Genomic DNA, 23,139 nt, shown 5'->3' with positions numbered 1-23,139 from the left:
GGAACAGCAAAGAAACCGCAGGCTGAAGAAGGGATCACCTACTTTTCACAGGGATACGCTTGCGCACAGCCAGCCGTTCCATCCGCCTCTGGGTCTCAGCCACACTGAAGAGGACGCCATAGACATGCTGCCGCGCAGCCCGGAAAAGGACAGCTGCTGGCGGCAGCTCGGTGTTGCACTCATCTTCAATGCACACTGGGATCTTGATTTCACCCTGGAATGGAGGGTTGGAAACTGAGGGTCCAGGACTGCTGGCTCTCAGCCCCTGTGCTGCCCTCCAAGCCACCCCACAGAGAGCCAGTTAAAGTAACTTAAAAGGTCCACTGCCAACCCCCAGCTCACCTTTGTTAGGACATGGTAGATGAATGGGTACATAAGCCCTCGCCGGTGCCGGTGCTCAGCCACCCGAAGCACCTCGGGGGCAACAGTGGGCAGGGGCGGGGTGGTGATGTCCATGTGGTTGCGAGTCGCCATGGAGAGCAGCGAAGGAATGTGAGCCTCAGGCCCACTCAGGTTCCTCTCTGAGTTGCCAGTGCCCCCAGGTGGCTGCCCCCAGCCCTGAGTCATCCTCTTCTCAGCCCCAGGATCCTCCCAGCCAGACTTGCGAGGTCCGGATTCAGAGACGTGGCTGCAGCAGTGAGAGGAAAGGGATACGCTAGCAGTCCCACACCCCGTGGCAAGCAGCAAAGCCAGGACCTGGCCCTTCTATCCAGCTTCTTCCCCCACCCCACCACACCATAAGATCAGAACTGAGGAATCCTCCTGGTTCCACCATCCCTGCTCAATGCTACGCACTTTCCCAGACACATGAACAGCACTCATGGGCCCCTCCAACCACCCTCTTCCATACATCCATAGCTGTCACCCCCGTCTGTCCTGCAGATCTCAGAATGCCACTGCGTCCCCACTCACTTGGAGCTGGTTCCGTTGTGCTCTTCTCCATCGGAGGAGGAGGAGGGCGAAGACCCAGGCCCAGATGATGGGGAGGGCTTGGAACTCAGGTGGTGGTTGGGGAACTTGGCGGGGCAGTTGTCATATGAAACAGGCCAGTTGTTGAAGTGTCCGCCCTTCAGAGCAGGGTCCTCGTGGAAAGGGGCTGCATCCACCAGGCCATGTGGAGAGAAGAGAAAACTGGAGCCAGGGCCGGGAAGGAAAGATGAGGAGGCGGCAACACCGCCATGAGTGGAAGGCGGATGGTACTGCATCTTTGGCCCCATCTGAGGTGCAAACTGGAGATGGAAGCAAAGGGGGGAAAAGGGTTGACAGATTGTCATTGGAGCTACCTGAGCAAACCTGGAGAAGGGCCACAGCTTAGCAGCAGAGAACATGCTCTGCAGGCAGGTCTCTAATCCCCAGCATCTGCAGTAAAAAATGGGCTCAAAGAACAAGTGATGAGAGAGACCTCTGCATGAAACCCTGGACAGTGGCTGGCAGTCAGAAATAGATGGATCATGTACTGTCTACATCTTTAGCTCAAGCAAAGAGCTCACAGTCGACGGGGCACGTAAGCGGCAGCGTTAGAAACAAGAGTTTTATTTTTTTAAAGGCTGAGATGCCTATGATGATAACATGCGTCAGATGCCACACTCCATATGGTATCACAGACTCATGGAATGTGCACAGCCCTGGCTTGGCAGAAGATGCAATGCAACAGATTTTAAAGGAGGCAGTGGTAACAAGAGGGGATCATTCTCATGGTACAGTTTTATAGCTCTCCTTGAAACGGGACCAAATGCTCGCAAGAGCACCTGCATATGAATGAATTGCAGGTGCAGACCTACCCTTTGCAAACACAGAATTTGGCCTTGGTCAGCAGATTTATACTTTATGAAGAATGAGACAGACTGTGGTAAAATTCCAGACTGTACTACTTCAGTCTGAGTGCAGGAGGGAGAGGGTGTCATGTTTTTGAATGCTGTGAACTAGAGGAATATGTTTATAACAAGCCTCTTCTTTATGTGCTAGTCTGTTATACGTATGTGGCTTTTTGCATAAGAGAGCATTTTTTTAAAATGACACACGAATAGCCCTTGCTCCCTGAAGTAGCACAATCCAGAATTCTACTACCTCACCCTCCACTGAAATACAAATAAGCTTGTTGTAGGCTGGGCTTGCAACAAGCAACAGTCTCCCCTCAATAACCCAATGAGCAATAAGGAGGCACAGCCACTGACCTGTCTATCTTGAACACAGTAATGAACAAAATTGTCAAGAAAAGCTGAACATCTGCCTAAAGCAAGTCTGGGGACTTACCACAGCCTTCCCAGAAGGGAGCGGTACCATTGGATTGCGGTTCATAGGTGCTGCCCCTCCAAAGTGGTTGGGCCCAAAAGCTGGAACTGAAACACAGAATTGTCACCTTGTTAAAATACAGGAATCTCCATTTTCCCAGCACACCCCTGCCAGGACCATTAAAAAGACTGAGTGTGGATACCTGCTAATGTACAAGTTGGTTAAACTAGGATGTGGTTGATGAACATTTCAAAAAGCAGGTGTGAGCAGGGGGAGTCATATTTTTGTGTTATGAAGGAAAGTCATTTATGTCTTTCCCAAGCTGGTGACTCTGACTTTGTACCTTTGGCCAACCTTATGGTACTCTGCCATGCTGGAACCCCTGCACATGGCAGCATGGTTTAGGAAAGTAGCTCTCAAAGATTTGCGTAAATCTCCTAAGAGGGTGGTGTTCAATACAGAATGAGGACACATACTTTGGTCCAGAAATCCTGGAGGAATTTTGTCTGAAAAGTCACTCCAGACCAAAAAAAGAAAGGAGGGGGTGCTGATTGATATACCAGTTCTCTTGTCCAGCAAAAGGTAAATAGTAGACTGCAGTTCACTGGCAAACCATTGTTCAATTTTCAACAGATTCCATATTTCCTCTGATTATTGAGATTCTTGCAAAAGATGCTGACTAGGGGAATTTAAAGTCCATCAAGGCACCTATATCCTTAAACAAGTATGCATATTCAGAGGCACTTAACCCAGATTAGCTATGCCTCGTTAAGAGATCCTGAGAATGCACTCTTGCTATGTAACTTTAACACACAACTGTGGACAATGAGGAACGGCTGTTAATAGTAGTTTTGTAGGAGGGCAGAATGTGTGAATGGCTCAATGAGATTACCAGCACCTGGCCTGGAAAGGTGCTCCAGTGCCTTTAGCAGACCGTGACACAGAGAAGTTCAAAAGGTGGAGTTTCTGGCTCCCTGTAATGCATGGCCACTGGGAAAGCCAATCCAAACTTCTTCCAGCCACGTGGCTAATGAAAGGCACCCAAGCCCTCTTTGGGCCAGGAGGTGGCAACTCTAGAGAAAAGTGCAGACTTGATCTCTCCCAGCGGAGGGCGCCATAGGGTATCAGGCAGGGCCTCACCTTCTTGGACAGCGGGAGAAAACACGGCTGAGAGAGAGGTGAGGTTGACCAGCGCCGCCTGGATACTCACGAACATACGGGGACTGGCCCACTGGGGTAGGCGGTGCCTTCGTGGCCACGGAATAGTATTCTACAGCCTTCTTGAAACGCTCAATTTTATCTTCGGTCCTGGACTGGGGAGGAACCAGAGGAAAAGAAAGTGACAGGGGCGGGGACAGGAGTGCGGCCAATTGCAAGTCGCAATGGCATTCGGTGTGAAAATCCTACCGACCAGCACAGAGGGCTATAATGTTATGCGATCTGCTATTGCTATGGGGTTGGAGGCACAGGCCACTATGAACCAACCAGCTGCTGTGGATGTGGAAGCACTGAAATGGGAACCCAGGATCTAACCCTCATTTTAGCAGTCCCCATAAATAAGCCTCTTTTCCTTCTGTGAATCCCTTTATCCCAAACCTCTCCACTGCCTGCAACTTTCACAGCAGCCGCGAGGATAGGTGGAAATTTAGCCCTGCACCACAGGCTCTGTCTCACCTGGGAGTGCTTGAAGACATCTCTCCCTATCACATCCAAGTTGGAGGGATTTTTGATGGCGCTGACATACTCGGACACAGCCTTGATGACTACATCACAGGGTGGCAGGACCAGCTGATGGGCGCGCACCTAGAACCAGCACACAAAGCACTTAAAATCCCTGGCAAAGGCAAACAGCAGCAAGGCAACATCTCTGTGCTCTACAGGCCTGGTAAGCAACAACTTCTACCAGAGGGCTATTTTGGGGACAGTCCCCACACCCACCAGGTGGGTGAACAGGAAGCCCTACTGCCGCAGACCCTTTCTACATGTCTCTTTCTTCTCTGGACTTGCAATGGGGTGCCGTAGGAAGATACATGGCTTGTACCTTTCAGGGACCAAATTTGGCCCTGGGGCCTCCCAGCTGCTGATCCCTAGCGCAGAAGCATGGTGCTCCGAGATCCTGAAATGGCTCCACCCTATTATGCAGCTCTTGCTAGTGACAGAAGCTCACCTGGTTCAACTGCCTTATCCCAAAGCAGGATCCTCTGCACATCACTGACTTTGACACCAGAGTTTAAGGGCAGATTCACATAACAATCATGTCTGCTGGGGATACAACATATTGTTTGGCATTTGCTATACTAAAGAAATATGAAGCAAGAGTGCTGGAATCTCTAAACACGAAGGGATATGAAGTGAGCATATACCAGGAAAGCTGCAAATTGGCTACAGCTCCCTGCCATACACCCACTGCATGCCTGAAGTCATATTATCTCCTCTTCATACATTTTTGTGTTTGCCAAGTTACTTGGGAGGTATTCATTTTCTCAAACCATCAGGGGAGACCCTTCTCTGGGTGCGCTCCCATCACCTTAAGAAGCATGGCCTTCTCAGGAATGGTACCCTCCTTATCCCCTTTCACCTCCCAAGACCTTTCTGTTTAGCTAGTCCTTTGAGCAAGCATCACTAATGTACTTTGTTTTATCTTGGCTGTTGTATCGATTTAAAATGTTCTAATTCCAATGTAGGTTTTGTATGGCATTATTGTAACTGTTTTCTAATGGCAAATATGACTGCCTAGGGCATAAAGCATGTACTGATCTTAGCTCCTTTACAGCAGCCAGCATGGAGCGTGACACTGGCAGAGAACAGGAGAGTAACCCATGCCAGAGGTTCATCATGAATTTCCTCTTCTTGTTGTGTGGCTAGATCCATCAAAAGTCCTCCAGCTATATGAAGCTGTGGCAGTAGTTTAAAAACAAAAAACTACACAAACAAAAACAAAAAAATGCTGGGAAAATGCACCCTGACCCCCCAAGAGTCATGCTGTGACTCTTTTTTTCTAGACCTAGCCTAACCCCATTCTATCTCTATACAAAAGTTACTGAACTACAAATTCCATCATGCCTGACCATTGGCCATGTTGGGGCTGATGGGAGTTGGAGTCCAACATCTGGAGAACTACCAGCCCCCACATGCTCCACTCCTCTTCCAGAGCTAGGGACAGAAATCTTAGTTTTTATTAGCCTTGGTCCAAACTGCATTTCTCCCACTTGTCTGAAGGACAAATGTCGTACGGAGTTCAAGTAGAGCTATCCTCAGCACCACCACTCTAAACATCAGAGCCACCCTTCCCCAGAACTGGTTTTGAAAGCACTGCCTCTCCTGCCGCTCTTCAGAAACAATCATGTCTCCCAAGAGATGTGGAAAAAAGGTTTTGGAGTGCTAGTTCCAATCCACCTCACAGTCTTTTTTCCTTAAGACACCACTGCACCAGTTCATTCCCCAAAGGGCAATCCCTTTGCAGCCCTTTCAGTCCAGGGTTTCCTACCCTGCTGCCCTCAAGACAGGACAAGGGGATGCTGGCACTACCTTGAGTGAAGCTAGTGGGTGGTCTGGTCCAAGAAGGCTCCAATGGAAGGCAGCCAAATCTTCATCTGGAAGGATGTGGTTCCCTGGGAGCAAAAAGGGAATAACAACTGAACAGTTGCCAACAAACAAGAGGATTCAAACCCTCTCCCCCACCCCATCCAATTGATTTCTCTGCCTTTCCAATAGGTAAAACACAGGTATGCAGAAACAGGTCTCACTGGATTGAACCTGCTAGTGTTAAGGTTTAAGCACATTAAGTATAAAGGTAAAAGTAAAGGGGCCCCTGACATTTAAGTCCAGTCGCGAAGAACTCTGGGGTTGCACGGAAACGCCATTTACCTTCCCGCACTTGCACTTTGACGTGCTTTCGAACTGCTGGGTTGGCAGGAGCTGGGACCGAACAACAGGAGCTCACCCTGTTGCAGAGCCTCAAACCGCCAACCTTCCAATCGGCAAGCCCAAGCGGCACTGTGGTTTAAATCACAGTGCCACCCGTGTCCCATACATTAAGTATAGCATGATGCTAAAGACTCTCCTGCACACAACACACACATATCCACATTCTAGTACAGAAGTTATAAACATTTGCATGGAGCTACTTAATTTGCACGTTCCTCCAGCTGAAACAAAGCACAAATTGAATCCAAGCCCAACCAAGGTGGCGGAAGTTCCTGCTTGGCAGGGGGTTGGACTCGATGGCCCTTGTGGTCTCTTCCAACTCTATGATTCTATGATTCTAAGTTCTTAAGGAGAGCATGTCTGGAGTTATCAATACCTCATTCTGAGAGGAGCAACTTGAATTCTCTGTCCACATTCAATTTCTCTCTGTGGAAGCTTCTTATGCCAGCAATGACCCAGAAACTGCAAGCATATTTGGCTTCCATCCACGTTCTAGACTTCTGCCAGTATAGTGTTCAGCTGGACTCATAGGGACTGTTCTTATGGCCTTGACCAAGGCATCTCGTAAAGCTTCCTGAGGTCATAAGTATGGTGGATCACTTACAGAACCACTTTCCAGATGCTCCCATCCTCACTCAAAGCCTTTTCCCTGAAGAAATATTAAGCACTCATGTCCTGAACAGAATTTAAGTTCTCTCTCATCTTCACTGCACGTTCTTCTTCTTTCTCATATTGAAAAGACACACATTGGCATGGGGCTGTAGCCCAGAGGTAATGCCATCCCAGTTAAAAATATCTTATCCAGGAGAGCTGCTGCCAGTCAGAGCAGACAATACTAGGCAGGATGATCTAACTCTGCACGGATCAGATATAGCAGAAGGCAGCTTCACATGTTCAGACAACCTTCCGGATTCTTTCTAGTTCCTGCCAATGCTAGTGCAGTGTAGTGATTTAGCCTGTTGCACTAGGACCCCACTCAGCCATGAATGGTGACCTTGGGCCAATCAGTCTCTTAGCCTAACCTACCTCACAGGGTTGTGGTGAAGATAATTAAGGGTGGCGGTGAAGAACCATGTGTCCCACCTTGAGCTCCTTGGAGGAAAGGTGAGATATAAATATAATAATTAGATAAATAAATACACAGCAGCCCTTCGCCAATATCTGGACACATCCTAACTCTCTTTTTCTTTCCCCCAGATCAGAGACTCCCAGCTTGAGTAGCACCAAACACTGAAGTTGGGGGGAAGTTGAGGAAGTTGGGAGTTTGAAAGCACCTGTGATCTGACAGCCCTTCCGGGGTCTCTCATTAGCTTGAGAGATACCAGACATTCCATGTGTAAAATTAAGCCAGATCTTGGGACACCCTGGGAATGCTATAGTTAGGCAGAGAAAAGACTGTGTGTGAAACAATTCACTAACACAATTTTTTGAGTACTTGTACCCCTCATTTTAAAGTCAAGGCACTGAAATATATGCTGCTGAACTGTGCCACTGCCTACTCCTGCTGATTTAATGTTTCGCTCTTTTTACAGCCTTCACAACAACTGTGGGAGGTGAGTTAGGCCAAGGGAGAGCATCTTGCTCATGGCTGCCTAGTGAGCTTTTTGCCCAAGCAGGGAATTGGACCCAATCCTCTGAAACCTTCACTTCACCACTCAGCCCATCCAGTTTCAACATACCGAGCAAGGCAGCGAAGATGGGAAAGCTGCTTAGCTTGAGGCCCAGCTGCTTGGCCACTTCTTGCATCAGGAACTGGTTGGTGGTGAGGTTCTTGCCATTCCAGCTCAGTTTGAGGGCATGGGAGCTATAATAGGAGGGTATGTTGCAGAGGGCATACTCGGAGTCATGGGCAATGAGCCCATGGAAACCATTCTCCCGAAAGAAGGATACCACTTCCTGGTGATGATCCTCCAGGCTCTGGAACACCTGCAGAAAAGAAGGGACGAGGCTGAGTAAAAAGGCACACTGCAGCAAAGCTCTTTCGTGCTTTCTGTTAAGCCCCCCCAGTACAGAATTCACTTCAGGGCAATTCCTCCATCTGCTTATATATGCAGGAAAGCGGCTCACTTCCCTTTGGAAGCTGAAAGGTATGGCATGTGAATATCAAAAATGTCATCAGAACAAGGTGTCTAGACATCATGTGTTTCAGTTTCATGCTGTTTTGCAAACTCTAGTTAAAGTTAACCGTGGTCTGTGATAAATTCAGGGCAAATATAGCACTAAAGAATAAGGAGGAGAATTAGAAGGGGAAAGGGAGTGGGGAGGAAGGCGGTTCCTATCTCTTAATCATGATTAGGAGGTTGTAAAATATTACATGTACACTAGATTTAGGTGTTGACAATTTTCAAGAGATATCCCACACTACAGGTTTTATCTCATATCAAGTGGGTCAGCAGCCTGCCTTCCTTCCTTGTTTCTCAAGAAAAAGACATTATATACACCAGAGATCACTACTATGCTGCTTGCAGGTGCCATCTGGCATCCATGAATTTCTGAGTTTTTCTATTCCCTTCCCCCTTTGGTCATGAGGTGGTGAGGATGGTTACCTGTTTCTCACTTGAAAAGTACACAGGGCTGAAGGGGGAAGCTGGAAGAGTGATGTTCTTTGTCACTTCCCTTTTCAGCTCTATGTGCTTCTCAGGACTCACACTCCCAGATCTGACTTTTACCTAGACCCCTTGGGAAAGTGAAGTGTGTGCTCTTCTGTCGCTCAGTCCTGGTGGTGTGAGGGTGGAGAAGAGAAGTTAACAGAGGGCATGGCACCCACAGCACTCACTCCAAATGTGCCCAGAGGCCCAAAATGGTTGGCACCCGTAACCTATACAGTTAATGGTTTGATTCACTTCATATTTCTCAAGAGGGGACAGAGGCTGGAAAGCTATTTTAGTGTGAGAAAGAAACCAAGCAAAACAAACTGGAAGCAAGACAGAAACTCTTAAAAACCAAAGGTGATTAATGGCAAAGCAGCAAGAACTAGGCTGTTCATCTTTCAAATCAGGATTTTAAAAAACAATATAAAGGCAGATCCTGGGGTTTTTTTGACCACCCTATTATCCAACTATTGAACATTTAAGGGACTGGGCCCTGTCACTGTAATCTTAAGGCTTTGTTCCTCTGCCCCAACCCAAAAATAAATAAATTCTTTGACATTTAATGGGAAGCAAGACATTACTCTTGCTATAAATGGTGATCACTAGCATTTCCTTGGTGATCGTTAGTCCTTTAGCTGAAATCTTTAGCCCTTTCAGAAAAACATTTTGCAAACCCCTAAGGCTTAAAGATCCTGTCCCTGAAAAACATGAAAAGGGCCTCCTGAAGATGATGCAGAAGTATTTGCTAGGGAGGGTTAATGGATAAAATGATGGAATTCATTCCTACAAGACATGGTGATGGTTCACTAGATCAATTAGCTTGTATAAACTATTTTTTGTCAAATTCATGGAGAATATGACCATCCATACTCACATCCATGATAAATACCTTTGATGTTCAGAGGCATAAAACCTACTGAATACCAGGAGCAAGCCATCATCTGTGTGCTCCCAAAGACTAGGCTGGTTGCTAGACTACATAGACATCAGGCTGATTCAGCAAAGTTGGCTGCCTTCTCCCACCTGCAATTTTGGAAATTTAACTTCATTGGATCAGAAATCCAAGTGTGTCTCGTTTCTCCTGCCGCCTCTCAAACATCTGTCAGTTATTTTTATTTGTGTCCTTTCCTGTTTCCTGCATTGAATGATTCCATGCCCACCCACCCAGTAAATACAGAATGCTGGTATTCCTGCTGATTGTTTTACTTCATCCAAGAGCTTCTTATAGGTTCATTGCCCTGAGAAACACCAAGAGCCATAGCAATCACCAGAAAAATAGCAAGTACCAACATACTGATATGCATTTTATCTGTAGGTTACCAACATCTAGCATCATCACAATCTGTCCCCACACAAGCCAACAATAAGACACAATAATTTCAGGACAGTGTTAGAACTTCACCAGGCGCCAGGTGTGGAGCAAGTCCAATTGTGACCACATGGAGATCTCTGAGTGCCAGGTTGGCGACCGACATCTCCATCTGGCTGTCCCTCCAACTTTCTTAAGCAGGTAAGCAGAAGAGCTTATTTATTGCATTTATACCCCACCTTTTTCTCCATGGTTCACTCCCCTCCTCAGTTAATTCCTACAATGACCCTACAATGTAGGTTAAGAGGCTGTGACTGGCCCATGGTCACCCAGCGAGCTTCAAGATTTGAGTCCTGGTCTGACACTCTAACCGCTACACCACCCTGGCTTCCTAGAGTATTTCTGCTATGGGGCAGCTGTATAAATTAGGAAGGTAAATAAATATGGGGGAAATCAAATGTCCCTTAGAGAAGGATCTGAAATATTTTCCTTGAAGCTTGAATTTGTTTTATTCTGGATTCTTTTATTTGCTGTTTTAATGTGTTGTAAACTGCTATATTTTTTTCTTTAAAATATAGATCAGTATAGAAATGAAGCAAATAATCATGACAAACTTCATTTTAAAAAAGATGCATAGACATTGCATTGTGGCAACCATAACCTCGGTTTAAGGTGCCATTTGGTGATTAGCTGATATACCTGAGGTTCTAACACTGTTTCAGGACCACCCATCCACACTTCGAAAAGACTGCACTTCGAAAAGGTAACACACTCACTGAAAGCCAAATGACATTCCAAAAATGAACAACAAAAGTTATTTCTTGTAACTAAAATCTTAGTTTAAGAGATTAAAGCCACAATCATGATAGACAGCACAGAACATGGCCTAGTTTTTTCTTTGGGGGGGAGGGAAGCAAGTTCCTAGATCTTTCCTTCCCTCTCTCTCTTTTTTACAGGAAGAGAACCTTAAAAGCATGAAGGGCTATTTATGCTAAATGCCTACAAGTGACATGGTATCTCAGTACAGAATCCAGCAGAAAGTTGCCATACTTCACTGTGTATGAATCCCCATCCTTCCACATGTCTCTCTTGCTTTATATCCACACACTTACTGCTTCCAACCATTTTAAGAGCCTCACTCCCTGCTCTCCCATGACACACAGTATTGAAAACAAAATGGTTTCATGCAACAGAGCAAAATTTAGACACACAGGCTTCAAATCGTAATGGACTTGAAGCACTGATTCTGAACTGCGAGAGACTGGGATTTCTTTAGCGCAAAACCCAAGACCTCTTAGCAAAAATGAAGAGGGAGAATGGAATGGAATGCTCAGCGGCAAACTATTAAAAACTTTTGCTCTGATTTGAGGCTTCGGTTCCCTTCAATCCATCCAGTCCACAATATACAGAAATACACAGGTCAGCATCCAAAGAGCTGCTTCTATACTAGCCCAGGCTTGGGCATACCCAGTGGGTTTCCATTCCTCTTTTCTCTGCCCCCCACCCTGACACAATGGAACAGCCAACCAACCCGGATTATTATAATCTACTTTTGAAATCTCCCTCAGTTTTCAAAACTGGACTGTGGTATGGGAACTAACATTTTGAGAAGCCCAAGCTCAAAGATTCTTTGGATGTATGGGAGTTAATGTGGAATTGTTTGGATCCTGCCCACTGCAGAGATAACTGTACAAGACTAATACCAAAACCTAGTTGGGTTCAAGTGTTTCCCACCCCTAAACAACATACAATCCTGATTTAAAGTACGTTTTATGTCTCACTTATTTCAAATTTAAGGACAGATTCAATTCTCTCTCTGAAATCAACAGGGCTTTATTAAAAGTGTGTGCCCAATATTGTAAAACTGCTTTTCCAAATGCACTCAAAGTGGTGCTGAGAACACACTTTTTAAAAAATGGGTTGATCATTTATTAAATGAGGCTGTATTTAAACTCATCTGTTTCAGGTCAGCTGTTTCCAAAGCTTATTCAACTTCAGCTGATCTCCAAGCCTCTGCTTGCCAATTTACCTTTGGCCTCAGGAGGTTACGTGCAGCTATTTGAAGGAATTTAGCTGAAATCCAGTATTCTCCATCTGCAGCCAGACACGTTGCTCCAAGCACTCCATAAGAACAGTCTTGTTGTATCATACCAAAGGCCCATCTAGTCTGCATCCTATTTTCATACTGGCCAAGGGGTTGCTTGTGCTTCTTGTAATTGTATTTAATGTGTGTCTTTAAAAAGGCCAGCAAACCCATCAGGTTCTATACAGGAGATGGGCAGCTTGTTCAACACTGAACATTGTGGCCAATTTCATATCTCACACATGAATGACAGAAACTGCACTGCATTTTTAAATAACCCTAGAAGATAACCAAGTTCCAGTTCACCATGGGCATACTGCAGTTATTCTAGAATTCTCAAATGGCTATCCTCAAATGTGAAGAACTTGTTGATCAACACTTGAAAAACCCTGGTAACAGGGACCTAGAAATCACAAGGATTGGATATACAACTTTGGGCTGGCCTTTACTTGCTTTACACACATCTTTGAAAGGTGTATGTGAGAGAGAAGAGAGACAGACAGACAAACAGACAGAGGGAGGAAGGGACTAACTAATGCAGGCTTCCTCAACCTCGGCCCTCCAGATGTTTTTGGCCTACAACTCCCATGATCCCTAGCTAGCAGGACCAGTGGTCAGGGATGATGGGAATTGTAGTCTCAAAACATCTGGAGGGCCGAGGTTGAGGAAGCCTGAACTAATGTCTGTCTTTTACATTCTTAAATCGCTTTGCAAACATTAGCTCAGTAATCACGACACCAACCCTGTAAGGGATATTGTCAGCATATGGGAAGGACCATATGGGAGGCTGAGAGAACAGTGGCTTGCCTGAGACTACATAGCAAGTTCGTGGCCAAGTGAGATTTGAACATGGAACTTCCTGGCCTCACGCTAACAGCCACTATGTGACACCAGCTGACATGGGACAAGCTCACATACCCACTTTTCCCACGGCTGATGCTGCTACTTAATTCTATTCCCACCGCTTGGTTTTTCTCGCACACATCTGCCTACAGAGACCTTTTTGATTGTCATTTCAACCAGCCCCCTAACCCTGTAAGGTTCATGCAAAATGCTGTGCAACGTCCAGGCAGGGCAACTCAGGGACTTCTCTTGGTCAATTTCAGATTTGAATTCCAGTTGCCAGAACCAAAGACTACAAGAAGCACTGCATCATACCATGCTGTAAGGGGATTCACCAATTCTTGTTCTTCCTGAGTGTGTCTGCATTACCTACTATGTGGGGGGGGGGGCTGGTGGGGGCTACCCTATATTGCCTTACATTACTTCATCTAATGTACTTCTGCCATTTGCCCACTGTTAGGTATGGGGAGCAAACAATCACCCTTCACAGGGTGAAATGATTCAAATATATTTTGATCTGGATTAGCAGTATAATGCTTTAGACTAGAGAACGTCTGTGTGAGCATGAGGGTGTGGGTTCTAATCCTGTTGAATGTCATTTTCTTGTATAAGGCGTCTTGTAGTACACACCTTGCTCTTATACCAGAAGCCTACAGAAGCAACTGCACATCCAACTGTGTCCTAGATACTAACTTTAGGTGTTGGTCCAATCCACATTTTTCTAGCAAATTTTAATTTTCCTAGCAAAAATAAACAATATAGAGTTCATACAGCCATAGAAAACTGTACCCATAAGCGACACTTTGCTAATTTCAATCCTACAATTGTCCAGGCTTGGCTAAAATAGGTGATGCAAACACTCTTGCTATTATTTCTTATTGCACAGATGGTTACACTGAGAAGATCTGTCCAGAATTAGTCATGTTATTCTTTCAGCAAAACACAAATCTAATGCCAAAAACCTTGGCTTCAAAAATATTAATGAATCAATTAAAGAGAGATTACAAAAATTTAAGTAATTAAAAAATAGAATAAAGAAGGAGAAGGGGCAGAATGTAACGGGATTGAATAATGGATGGCGAGTGTGAAAAGACACAGCACAAATTTGGTTAATAAGCTGCCAGTCACTTGGGCTAAGGAAGAATTGCAGCCTGTGGTAACTTTGTAAAAACTGTGCCTGTGGTAAGGAAGAATTACTTCCAGTTGACCAAGCAGTGGAGGTTTTATAACTAGGTAGAAAACTGATTATTTCAGGCTGCCAATATGTCATAAATCAGGGGTGAGGAAAACTGTGGCTCTCCAGATGTCACTGGCTGGTGCTAATGGGAGATGAAAGCCATTAATATCTAGAAGGCTGCATGTTCTCCACCCCTGCCCAGTGAAAACAGATGCACTTGGATGGACAACATAGTAGATGTTTTCCAGAGTTAGAAACTTCTGCAGATTTTATTTTATTTTTTTGCAAGGCCAGGCTATATGTCAAGGAGGATGCTCCACTGCTTGATGTTTGGCTCTCAGGTGAACTACAACTCACATATTGACTTTGCCAGGAAAACAATAGTCTAGGCATTAGAATTAAAAACGCATAGGGCAAAATAAAAGGTAGGCAATAAGAAATATCAGTGGCAGACAAGGTGAGGGCAACACCTTTGCAAAATTAGTAGGCAGACGGCCTTAACTGTAAGGAAAGGTGCCGGAGCTGCTCGACAGGGAAGGCAACAGGTGCTGAGTGACAAGGAATTCTGAGATAGAATGAAATCTGGAAAACCATGATGGGCAACAGATGAACGAAATATAACAAAAATGCCCACTAAAATGGGAGTCAGGAAACAATGAGCGTGAAGGAGTGCAAGAACCAACAGAGATGGTCAACGTTTCTGAAGCAGAACTCTACGAAATGTGACGGGATGCGTTCGGGATGGTGGTGTGGGCCTTACCTTGACCCGGAATCGAATCATGGCCAAGCGGACGCAGTGCCCCAAGCAGGCTGGGGGAAGGAACCAGGCCCGGGGTGGCGGGGTCCCCTTGTTGCCCACATGCCCCGCGATGAGCTGGGCTGTCTGTCTCTCCGCCTGCGCCTTCCTGCCCCACTCAGGCAGCCTCTCCTTCCCGAGCCCTCCGTTGAAGATGACAGCCAGCTCCAGCCCGCCTTGGTAGAGGCAGGCCTGCGAGAGGGCAGCCAGGTAGCCCACCATGGCATTCCACTGGCCCCCGCACACCCAGTCCGTCTGGTAGCCGCCGTAGAGGCGCTGCAAGGCCGAATCTGCATCCACCAGGAGCCGAGCGGGGCACGGGGCGGCGGCGGCGGGGCCGGGCGAGGGCTGCGGGTGGCCGTAGGGGCCGGCACCGACCACGGCTCCCAGGCCCGGCGCGGGCCCGGCGGGGTGCGGGTAGCCGGCGGGGGGCGGGTGGAAGGCGGCGCAGTAGGCAGGGCCCCCGCCGCCCCGGCCCCCGACGGCCCGCGCCAGCTTCAACAGGTCCACGGGCACCACAGCTCCCGGGCAGCGCTTCTCCACGAACTCCTGGAAGCCCTGCACCCCCATGGCCGCGCGAGCCCCACTTCCGCGACGGGGCGGGCACCCCCGGAACCAGGACCTGGCACAGGCAGAGCTGCTCCAGCTCCTGGCGCTTGGCTCCTCACAGCGCCCGGTTCGTGGGAATGGACGCAGCCGCCATGTTGTCGCTTTCTTCTCCTTCTCCTCCTCCTCCTCCTCCGCTCCTCCTCCTTCCCCCGCAGCTGAAACCGGAGCCCGTCGGGAAGTGTAGTCCCGTTCCTGCTGGGTCTCTCATTAAGTCAGAAGGACCATGCCAGGCGGCACGACTACAACTCCCGGCAGGGCGGGAAAGGCGCCATCTTGTTAGGATTTCTTCGCGCTTTGCAGGGGCCACATAGTTTCATGGGACTTGTAGTCTCAGGGGAAGTGGTTCTCCGGGCCGCCAAAAGCTGGAGTCGGCCGACTGGGGACTACAACTCCCGGTGGCCTGAGGGGTCCGCCATGTTTTTGTACGGACTGGTCTCCCCCTTGTGAGTTTGCGCGGCCTCACGGGAGGGGCGGAAGTCGGAGGCTCATTGCGAACATAGACTTGCAAGGCGCCACAACTTCCAGTCAGCCTCGCGCCTCCTCATCCGAAGGCCTTCGTACGTTCTTATTTCACCGCGTGGTTTCACCGGCTCATGGGCAGTGTAGTTCCCCCACCTCGAAGGAAACAATATCGCCTCAGGGTTGGGCTCCAGTAACGGGAGAAAGGCCGCCCGGAAGGGGAGCGGGTGCCTGGTTGGGCCTTCGTTGGGCGCCATATTGTCACGTTTCTGTGTCCCGCTTGGCATGCTGGGAGACGTAGTCCAGATCGCCCAGTCGAGGAAGGAGAAGGGCGCTACCCAGCATCCTGTTCGCGCTTTGAAGGGCCTCAGAGGAGCCGAGGCCGCCGCCGGGAGTCGCGCGGTGTTTGCTGGGAAGGACGCCGCCGACAGAATCAGGCGGGACTGGTTGCCAGGCAGACTGGCCCCGCCATGAGGGAAGGCGAGGTAACTGCTGTTATGGACTGAAGTTCTCACCCTGGGCCAGCAGAGGGATACTGTAGATAGTTTTCACTCAGGTCCACATATGCAAATTAGGAATTGAAAGTGACATTCAGTGATTGGCTAGTTACAGAAAGTTGTTACAGTTGCGTTGTAGTGGAGCTCTATATAAGCAGGCTGGCTGAACCCTTCAGTTCAGTTCTGTTCTGGCCTGTGAATAAACAAGAGCTGTTTGAAGATTTGCTGTGTCGTCTGATATGTTCACCCACAGCTTAACAACTGCCTTGGGCAGCAGATCCTTGTGCAACTCTTTCTTCCCTGCTTGCTCCCGAAGCAGATCTTCACTCCGCTTGGGTCAGGTTGGGGCTTGTCCTGCTGCCAGGTTAACAAGAAGAACCGCTTCTGCAGGATTCGCACAGGGTCCGAGACCCCAGCCCACGTTTGGCAGATGCGCACGGAGCCCGGCGGATGGGGCGGTGCTGAGGCAGCGTGGCACAGTGGTTAGAGCGGCCCAACTAGGACCTGGGAGAGACTACGGTTCAAATCTCCTGCTCGGCCACAAAGCTCACGGGATGTGGGCGGGGGGGGGGGCAGTCGCTGCCTCTCAGCCTAGCCTACTCCACAGGATAGTTGTGGTGTAGTAGCTGAGGATGGGGGAAAGCAGCATCCCTGGAAGAAAAAGTGGGATCTAAATGCTACAAATGAAGAAACACACACACACGGGAAGAAAGTGCTGTAGGAGATAAGCAGAGTTTCTGAAAATGGGGGAATTAAAGGCCTAGACCACTTCAATGTTGTCGGTGGTAACAAGACCATTGGGCCACAAGCCTCCCATGAAAAGGAAGGAATAACTTCTCTCAGGGCAAGCCATGCACTCCTATCTGTCCATGCACAGCCGGCACACACCTGTCAGGGGAGGCTGCATAGTTCCCTGCACATTTCGCCAGGTGGGGCTGCATGCTCAGCAGTGACAGAACATCTTATGAGGGTTGCCAGACTTTGGCCCTCTTTGTGGGGGGTGGGGGCAGCCCTCTAAGCAAGCTCGGAGCATTGTTTCCAGCCTGGAAACAGCCTGTTTTTAAACCGTTCCTAAAGGTAAAATGTTAGGGACGCAGGTGGCGTTGTGGTCTAAACCACAGAGCCTAGGGCTTGCCGATCAGAAGGTTGGCGGTTCGAATCCCCACGACGGGGTGAGCTCCTGTTGCTCTGTCCCTGCTCCTGCCCACCTAGCAGTTTGAAAGCATGTCAAAGTGCAAGTAGATAAATAGGTACCACTCCAGCGGGAAGGTAAACGGCGTTTCCGTGCGCTGCTCTGGTTCGCCAGAAGCGGCTTAGTCATGCTGGCCACATGACCCGGAAGCTGTACACCGGCTCCCTCGGCCAATAAAGCGAGATGAGCGCCGCAACCCCAGAGTCATCCGCGACTGGACCTAATGGTCAGGGGTCCCTTTACCCTTTAACTTGTGCACAATATTTCCCCCTTTTAATGTGAGAGTGGATTTAGGCGAATTTCTCCTCTGTCTAGATAATTCTTTTACCAATGTGCATTTTATAGGGTGGGAGGGAACGGGATAAAGAACCGCAGCCTCGATTGCACAGCGATCTGGTTCCGCAGTCCCCCACTGCTGGCAATCGATATGGGTGAAATTGCAACCATACCCAGCAAAATGCTAGTTTGCAACCAAGCCCTGCAGTGCCGTGCAGCTGCGCCTGAGGCAGCCACCCTCACCTACCTTCCCTGAGAAGCAAAGAAGCTGTGTCTGATAATAAACACAAAGAAATCCACAATCCCAGAGTGGGCAATATTAGGACCAACCAAAATTTCTTCAAAGTAGTGGGTGAGCTGTTGGGTTTTCCGTAACTCTTCATCCTTCTGGATATTAAATGTGTGAGGGTGTAATAGGAAAAAGCTTGCTTGAAACTGAAATGACAATGTGTGCAATTACTCTTAGCATGGAGATTGCAGGCTTAACTGGATGAGGCTCTAACAGGTATTGCGCAGGTTTCAAGTTGCACCCAGGATCACCAAGTGGCCATTCCCCATAAGGCAGGGATTGCCAGTGTGCCATGGTACCCTCCATGTGTCCCCCTGGTGCCCACAAAGCCTCAGCCTCCTGCCCCCTTGGGTTGGAAGGAAGGTTTTTCTTCCTTGAGAGCTGAAGAAGTTAGAAGTGTGGCACTATTTTTCAACTCTGCTTTTCAAGGCTCAAGTTAATTCTGCTGGATCAAAATTTTACCAAGATCCCTTGGGAAAGTGAGTGCATGTGTGCGCTTTCATTTCAGTGTATGTGTGGTAATATGACAAAATGATGTGATGTCCATGACGTTCACTCAAAAATCGAAATGTGCCCCACAGACCTAAAAGGGTTGGCCACCTTGTTCTAATGCTTTGCTTAATGTCCAATCTGATGAACAGTGCTGAAGAACTCAAAAACTTGTTTACTACTTTCCTAGTAAAGGAAACCGTGGGTTTTAGAATATTTTTTACCCCACATGGCTGTTAAGAGGATAGATGGGGTTGGGGGACAAGATTTACACTGCCTTGTATGAAGGCCAAGATAAAATTATAGATAGTCTTACATAGATATTCATGCCACAACAAAGTAATAATTTGAATAATAGAATATTAGGGAGGGGGTTCTCTTGTGACTGATCAGGACTGGATATAATCCACAACTTACCTTTATTAATTGAAAAATAAAGAATGAATCAGTTTTTTAAACAAAAACTAAACACACCTTTATCTAAGATTGTGCACTAGATAAGAAGGTGCAAACTATTACAGCAGAAATTAAATAAGATTTTTCGAGGTAAGGGAATGCAGCTGCCCCAAATCTTGGCGTTTTCTTTTTCTACCTTTGGAATCTCTCTGGACTGCTGGTGTTTTAAATTTATATACTCATTTAACAGATTTTTCTGCCATCCTAACAAAAAGTTTTCAGAGCACTCTTCAAAGTTACAAACTAAGAGTGCATATTCAGGGCATACTTCCTATCCCAAACTTCCATAGCACTTGAGGTTTTCGCTCCCGGGCTTCAATGTATCTAAAATGCAATGTTGCAATGAATTAGTAGATGAACAAGTATTGCTAAGAAAGAAGCCACAATACCCTAATATTTACACTGTATTTTCCAGCAATACTATTTATTTCCTATGGCTTTCCCTCACCCCTCTTTGGCAGAAATTGCAGTAACATCCGGACTATATTTAATTGGTTTTTTTTTCAACACAGCCTTTATTTTCCTTTATAACAGTTTAAAAAAATATTTGTTAATGGTTGTGTACAAATGAAGTCAACTCACAGCTTGCAAAAATAATTAAAAAACACATGGAAACAACTGCTGATAAAAGACATTCGTTTTCTACCATAAAGTTCTGGGCTATGATTTTTCAAAAACTGAATGGGATGCCTCATCCCTGTTAACAATGAACCGGTCACCTGCATCCTCTATGCAGCCATAAAAATCTCAGCCTTAATGTAAAAAAGTAAAGAAAGGGTTTTTAAAAAATAAGTCCTAAGATGCTACATTAAAGTATAATTCACATACATAAAAAATATTTCTGAAATTCAGAAGTTGTTAGCAAGTATGGAAATCTAAGGAGACATTTATTCACAGCATATACCTGAATTTATCATGCTGTTTTAGTAGGCCTGCATGCTCCTCAGCAATCTCTAGCAAAAACAAAAACAAAAAACAGAATGAAAGACCTTTTTTAAATAGAATATAGTAGTTTTAACTGAGAGGTCTTTTGTTTGCTTGTTTGAAGCTGCATTAGGAACCTCAAAGACAATTGCACTTCCAAAATGGCTGCCAAAATGTATGGTTAGGAGTTCTCTAAGGCATAAATGAACCAAAACAACACCCTTCTAGGATGCTTTGAAAATACAAAAACAGAAGTTTGTTCCTAGTCTTGCAAATTAAATCTATGGCCCTGGAAGGGAGAATTAAAGCCTTACTCTTTTGCATTTTCTTCCAACAATTTATGTATATTTGTGCTTGCCTCTATCTGTGGTACAACTCGGATATATTTTACCACAGATTCCAATAAAAAGTGTTTTTCCTTGCTACTTGACAGGACAGGGACACCTCTTTTTCCCTCCTCTGCAGCCACCATCTTCTTCCTTCTGTCAGATGGAAGTGAGAAAAAAGAGCTTTATATATAACAAGTGCCCTACAAGGGGTTGGTTGAAGCGTAACAGGCCACAACGTGCTCCACAGGACTTTCTGCACTTTCTGCACCATCACTAAGGGCTACTTCATGCATAATATTTTTTCCTACATACAGGTAATCTCACTGTAGGAAAAGCATTGTCCATCATCATATGTGAAGTATATGGCAAGTATACAGGTTCTTACAGGCACTGGCTTCCAAAGTCATGCTTTCTACTGACTTGCAGCAAAGAAGTTGCCCATGGCCATATTCCACATTTTTCTACATGGAGATTGTCTCTACATAAGAAATACATCCTGTCAAGGAAGCATTTTATGCGGGAGGATACAAGTAAGGCCTCCGTTTAGCAGACAGTTTATAAATTCATGCTTGGCCTTTTAAAGATTTTTTTTCATTGGAAACCAACTCCTTCCCCACCCCAAAAGAATAAGATAAATGGTGATTTTTAAAAAGGAGGGGATTTTTTCTTACATACTATATGCGATAATCATTGCTGGTTTAAGCTGGATCAGTTCCATTAGCTTCAATGAGAGCTGCAAGGTAGTAAGTAGAAAATGCATAATGCCTTAGCAGCCTTTTATTCTCAGGGCTCTAGAGGGCAGAATAGCATCCCATCAGTTGTACCAGGCCCTTGTGAACAACTGTTCACATGCAAGGGGTAGAATTTGGTTTGGTGAACCAATTTTATTGTACTACACTGCTCACAGTTATAGCTTCTTATAGAATGAAATGTGAATAAATTATAGGTGTGGGGTGGAATATAGACACCATAAATATTTACTAAGAAGAATAGTTTTTGAAGACAACCAGGAGGCAGGGGATGACCCAAGTCTGTATAGTGACTCCTTACAGAATCAGTTTTGCCATTCCACCATCTAATTGCTGTATAAGTATAAAAAAATACACAACGCTTCCCCCCTTGCAAAAAAACAAAAAAAAACCACGACAACATTCCAGGAGAGATGCTAAACTGGACTTCAGTTGATTAACTGAAGCAACTTTGAAATCATACAATTCACCTTTAAAGAGGTACAGCCTACAAAAATGACAGCACTTACAATAACAGTGTTGCTGGGTTTCAGAATTCAAAATAACCAGGAATGTATCATTTTATTGCCTAAATGCAACAGAAGGCCCCTGCCTTCCAAAGGTACCCTGCACACCTTGCTCAGAGCCTATGCCAATCTAACACTCCCAACACTTTAAACTTGGTTAAGGCATCAAGCTGCGGGATGAGACCGTGTGTTCCCTCCACATCGGTCTTAATCACAGTTAAAGGTAACAGGTTGCATCCAACAGAGTCACTCAGCTGATGATTAGGCTTCTTTCTGTCAGTGCAATAGGGAGGCAATCCGTTTTCTGTGATTCCCCCTGCAGCCCCCCAACTCACATCCTAACTCTGCTCCAGAGGATTGGGAGGCCACAGCAGACTTGGGGGGGGGCTGCAGGGGGACGAGGCAGTAGCTGGAAATTGCTTCCCTCCCTGTTCCCACTGGAAGTCTTACCATCAACTGAACAAAAACTCTGGATCCAACCCAATGTCGGTACAAAGCTTAGCTGTGACTAATACAAGGGGGTTTGCTTTTAACCAGAAATTTGGCTTTAGCTGGGAAACAGCACACCCTTGTTTTAACATTAACCACTGTTGAGATTGGGGCCAACGCAAACTATAACTGTGAGTCAGGCCAGCAGAAGAGGAGGGTGGGAGGAATTTGCACCCCAAAAAAGTACAGACTGAAGAAGGGAGTGCAACTGCACATTCTGCTGTGGATCCCTTGACCATGGTTAAGAGATCAGGAGCATTATGTTGGCACTGCCCTCAGTAGTTTAATTGTCAGCAATAATTCAATGCATATACAAAGGAAGAATTCCTTCCTAAACAAAGCAAGCTTTTTGCACTAATTTTTCCCATTGTCAAATGGAAGACTAATGAGGCAGTGGGTCACACACTTTGCTAAGCTGCCACAACCAGTTGCAACATACAGTAGACAATGCATGGACTTGTTCTCTTCATTCACATGTCGCTGTAAGTTTAACTCAGTGTGATGAATAAATCTCTAAAGTCTTCCTTGTGAAAGTTAAATATCCTCCTTAAAACAGTAAACAGCTTGAGTGGCTAGTGCCAAATTACAAACAGGGAAATGGGCTGGCGGGGAGTGAAGAGCCATGTGTGTAAAAACACCATCTCAAATTTAAAATAGACAAGAAATATACAGGAATGGTAGTTTAGCTCACAGCCTAGACTGAAACAGCACTAACAAATGAGGTAGATAAGAAAATGAAAATTGAAATGTAACATGGAAAAGCAACTCAGCTGGAATACAACTGAAAAATCCACCCAGTTATTAAAATGATACATTCCATTAATATCATACAAGCTTAGTCTCAAAGCATCACAGCAGAAAAAGTGCCTTTTAAAACCCAAAACCAAATTCACAGTTTGATCCTTGTCAGGATTCAG

General features: G+C 46.3%; 1 protein-coding gene across 1 annotated transcript in view; it reads right to left on the bottom strand.

The window, feature by feature from the left end:
* FAM120C (family with sequence similarity 120 member C) overlaps positions 1 to 15,709 on the bottom strand; it is a 35,120-nt gene extending 19,411 nt beyond the window's left edge. Inside the window, exons 1-9 of the mRNA XM_081175685.1 lie at positions 14,923 to 15,709; positions 7,839 to 8,085; positions 5,761 to 5,843; positions 3,907 to 4,035; positions 3,443 to 3,545; positions 2,254 to 2,339; positions 913 to 1,229; positions 343 to 628; positions 43 to 214 (exon numbers count right to left, since the gene is read on the bottom strand). Coding sequence (XP_081031811.1) covers positions 43 to 214; positions 343 to 628; positions 913 to 1,229; positions 2,254 to 2,339; positions 3,443 to 3,545; positions 3,907 to 4,035; positions 5,761 to 5,843; positions 7,839 to 8,085; positions 14,923 to 15,528 — 2,029 coding nt within the window. The 5' untranslated portion in view covers positions 15,529 to 15,709. The remainder of the gene's footprint in view (positions 1 to 42; positions 215 to 342; positions 629 to 912; positions 1,230 to 2,253; positions 2,340 to 3,442; positions 3,546 to 3,906; positions 4,036 to 5,760; positions 5,844 to 7,838; positions 8,086 to 14,922) is intronic.
* Between the last annotated feature and the right edge of the window lie 7,430 nt (positions 15,710 to 23,139).

Source organism: Podarcis bocagei, assembly GCF_964188305.1.
Source record: "Podarcis bocagei genome assembly, chromosome: 17".
NCBI lineage: Eukaryota > Metazoa > Chordata > Lepidosauria > Squamata > Lacertidae > Podarcis > Podarcis bocagei.
This window is presented reverse-complemented; position numbering and strand designations above follow the sequence as displayed.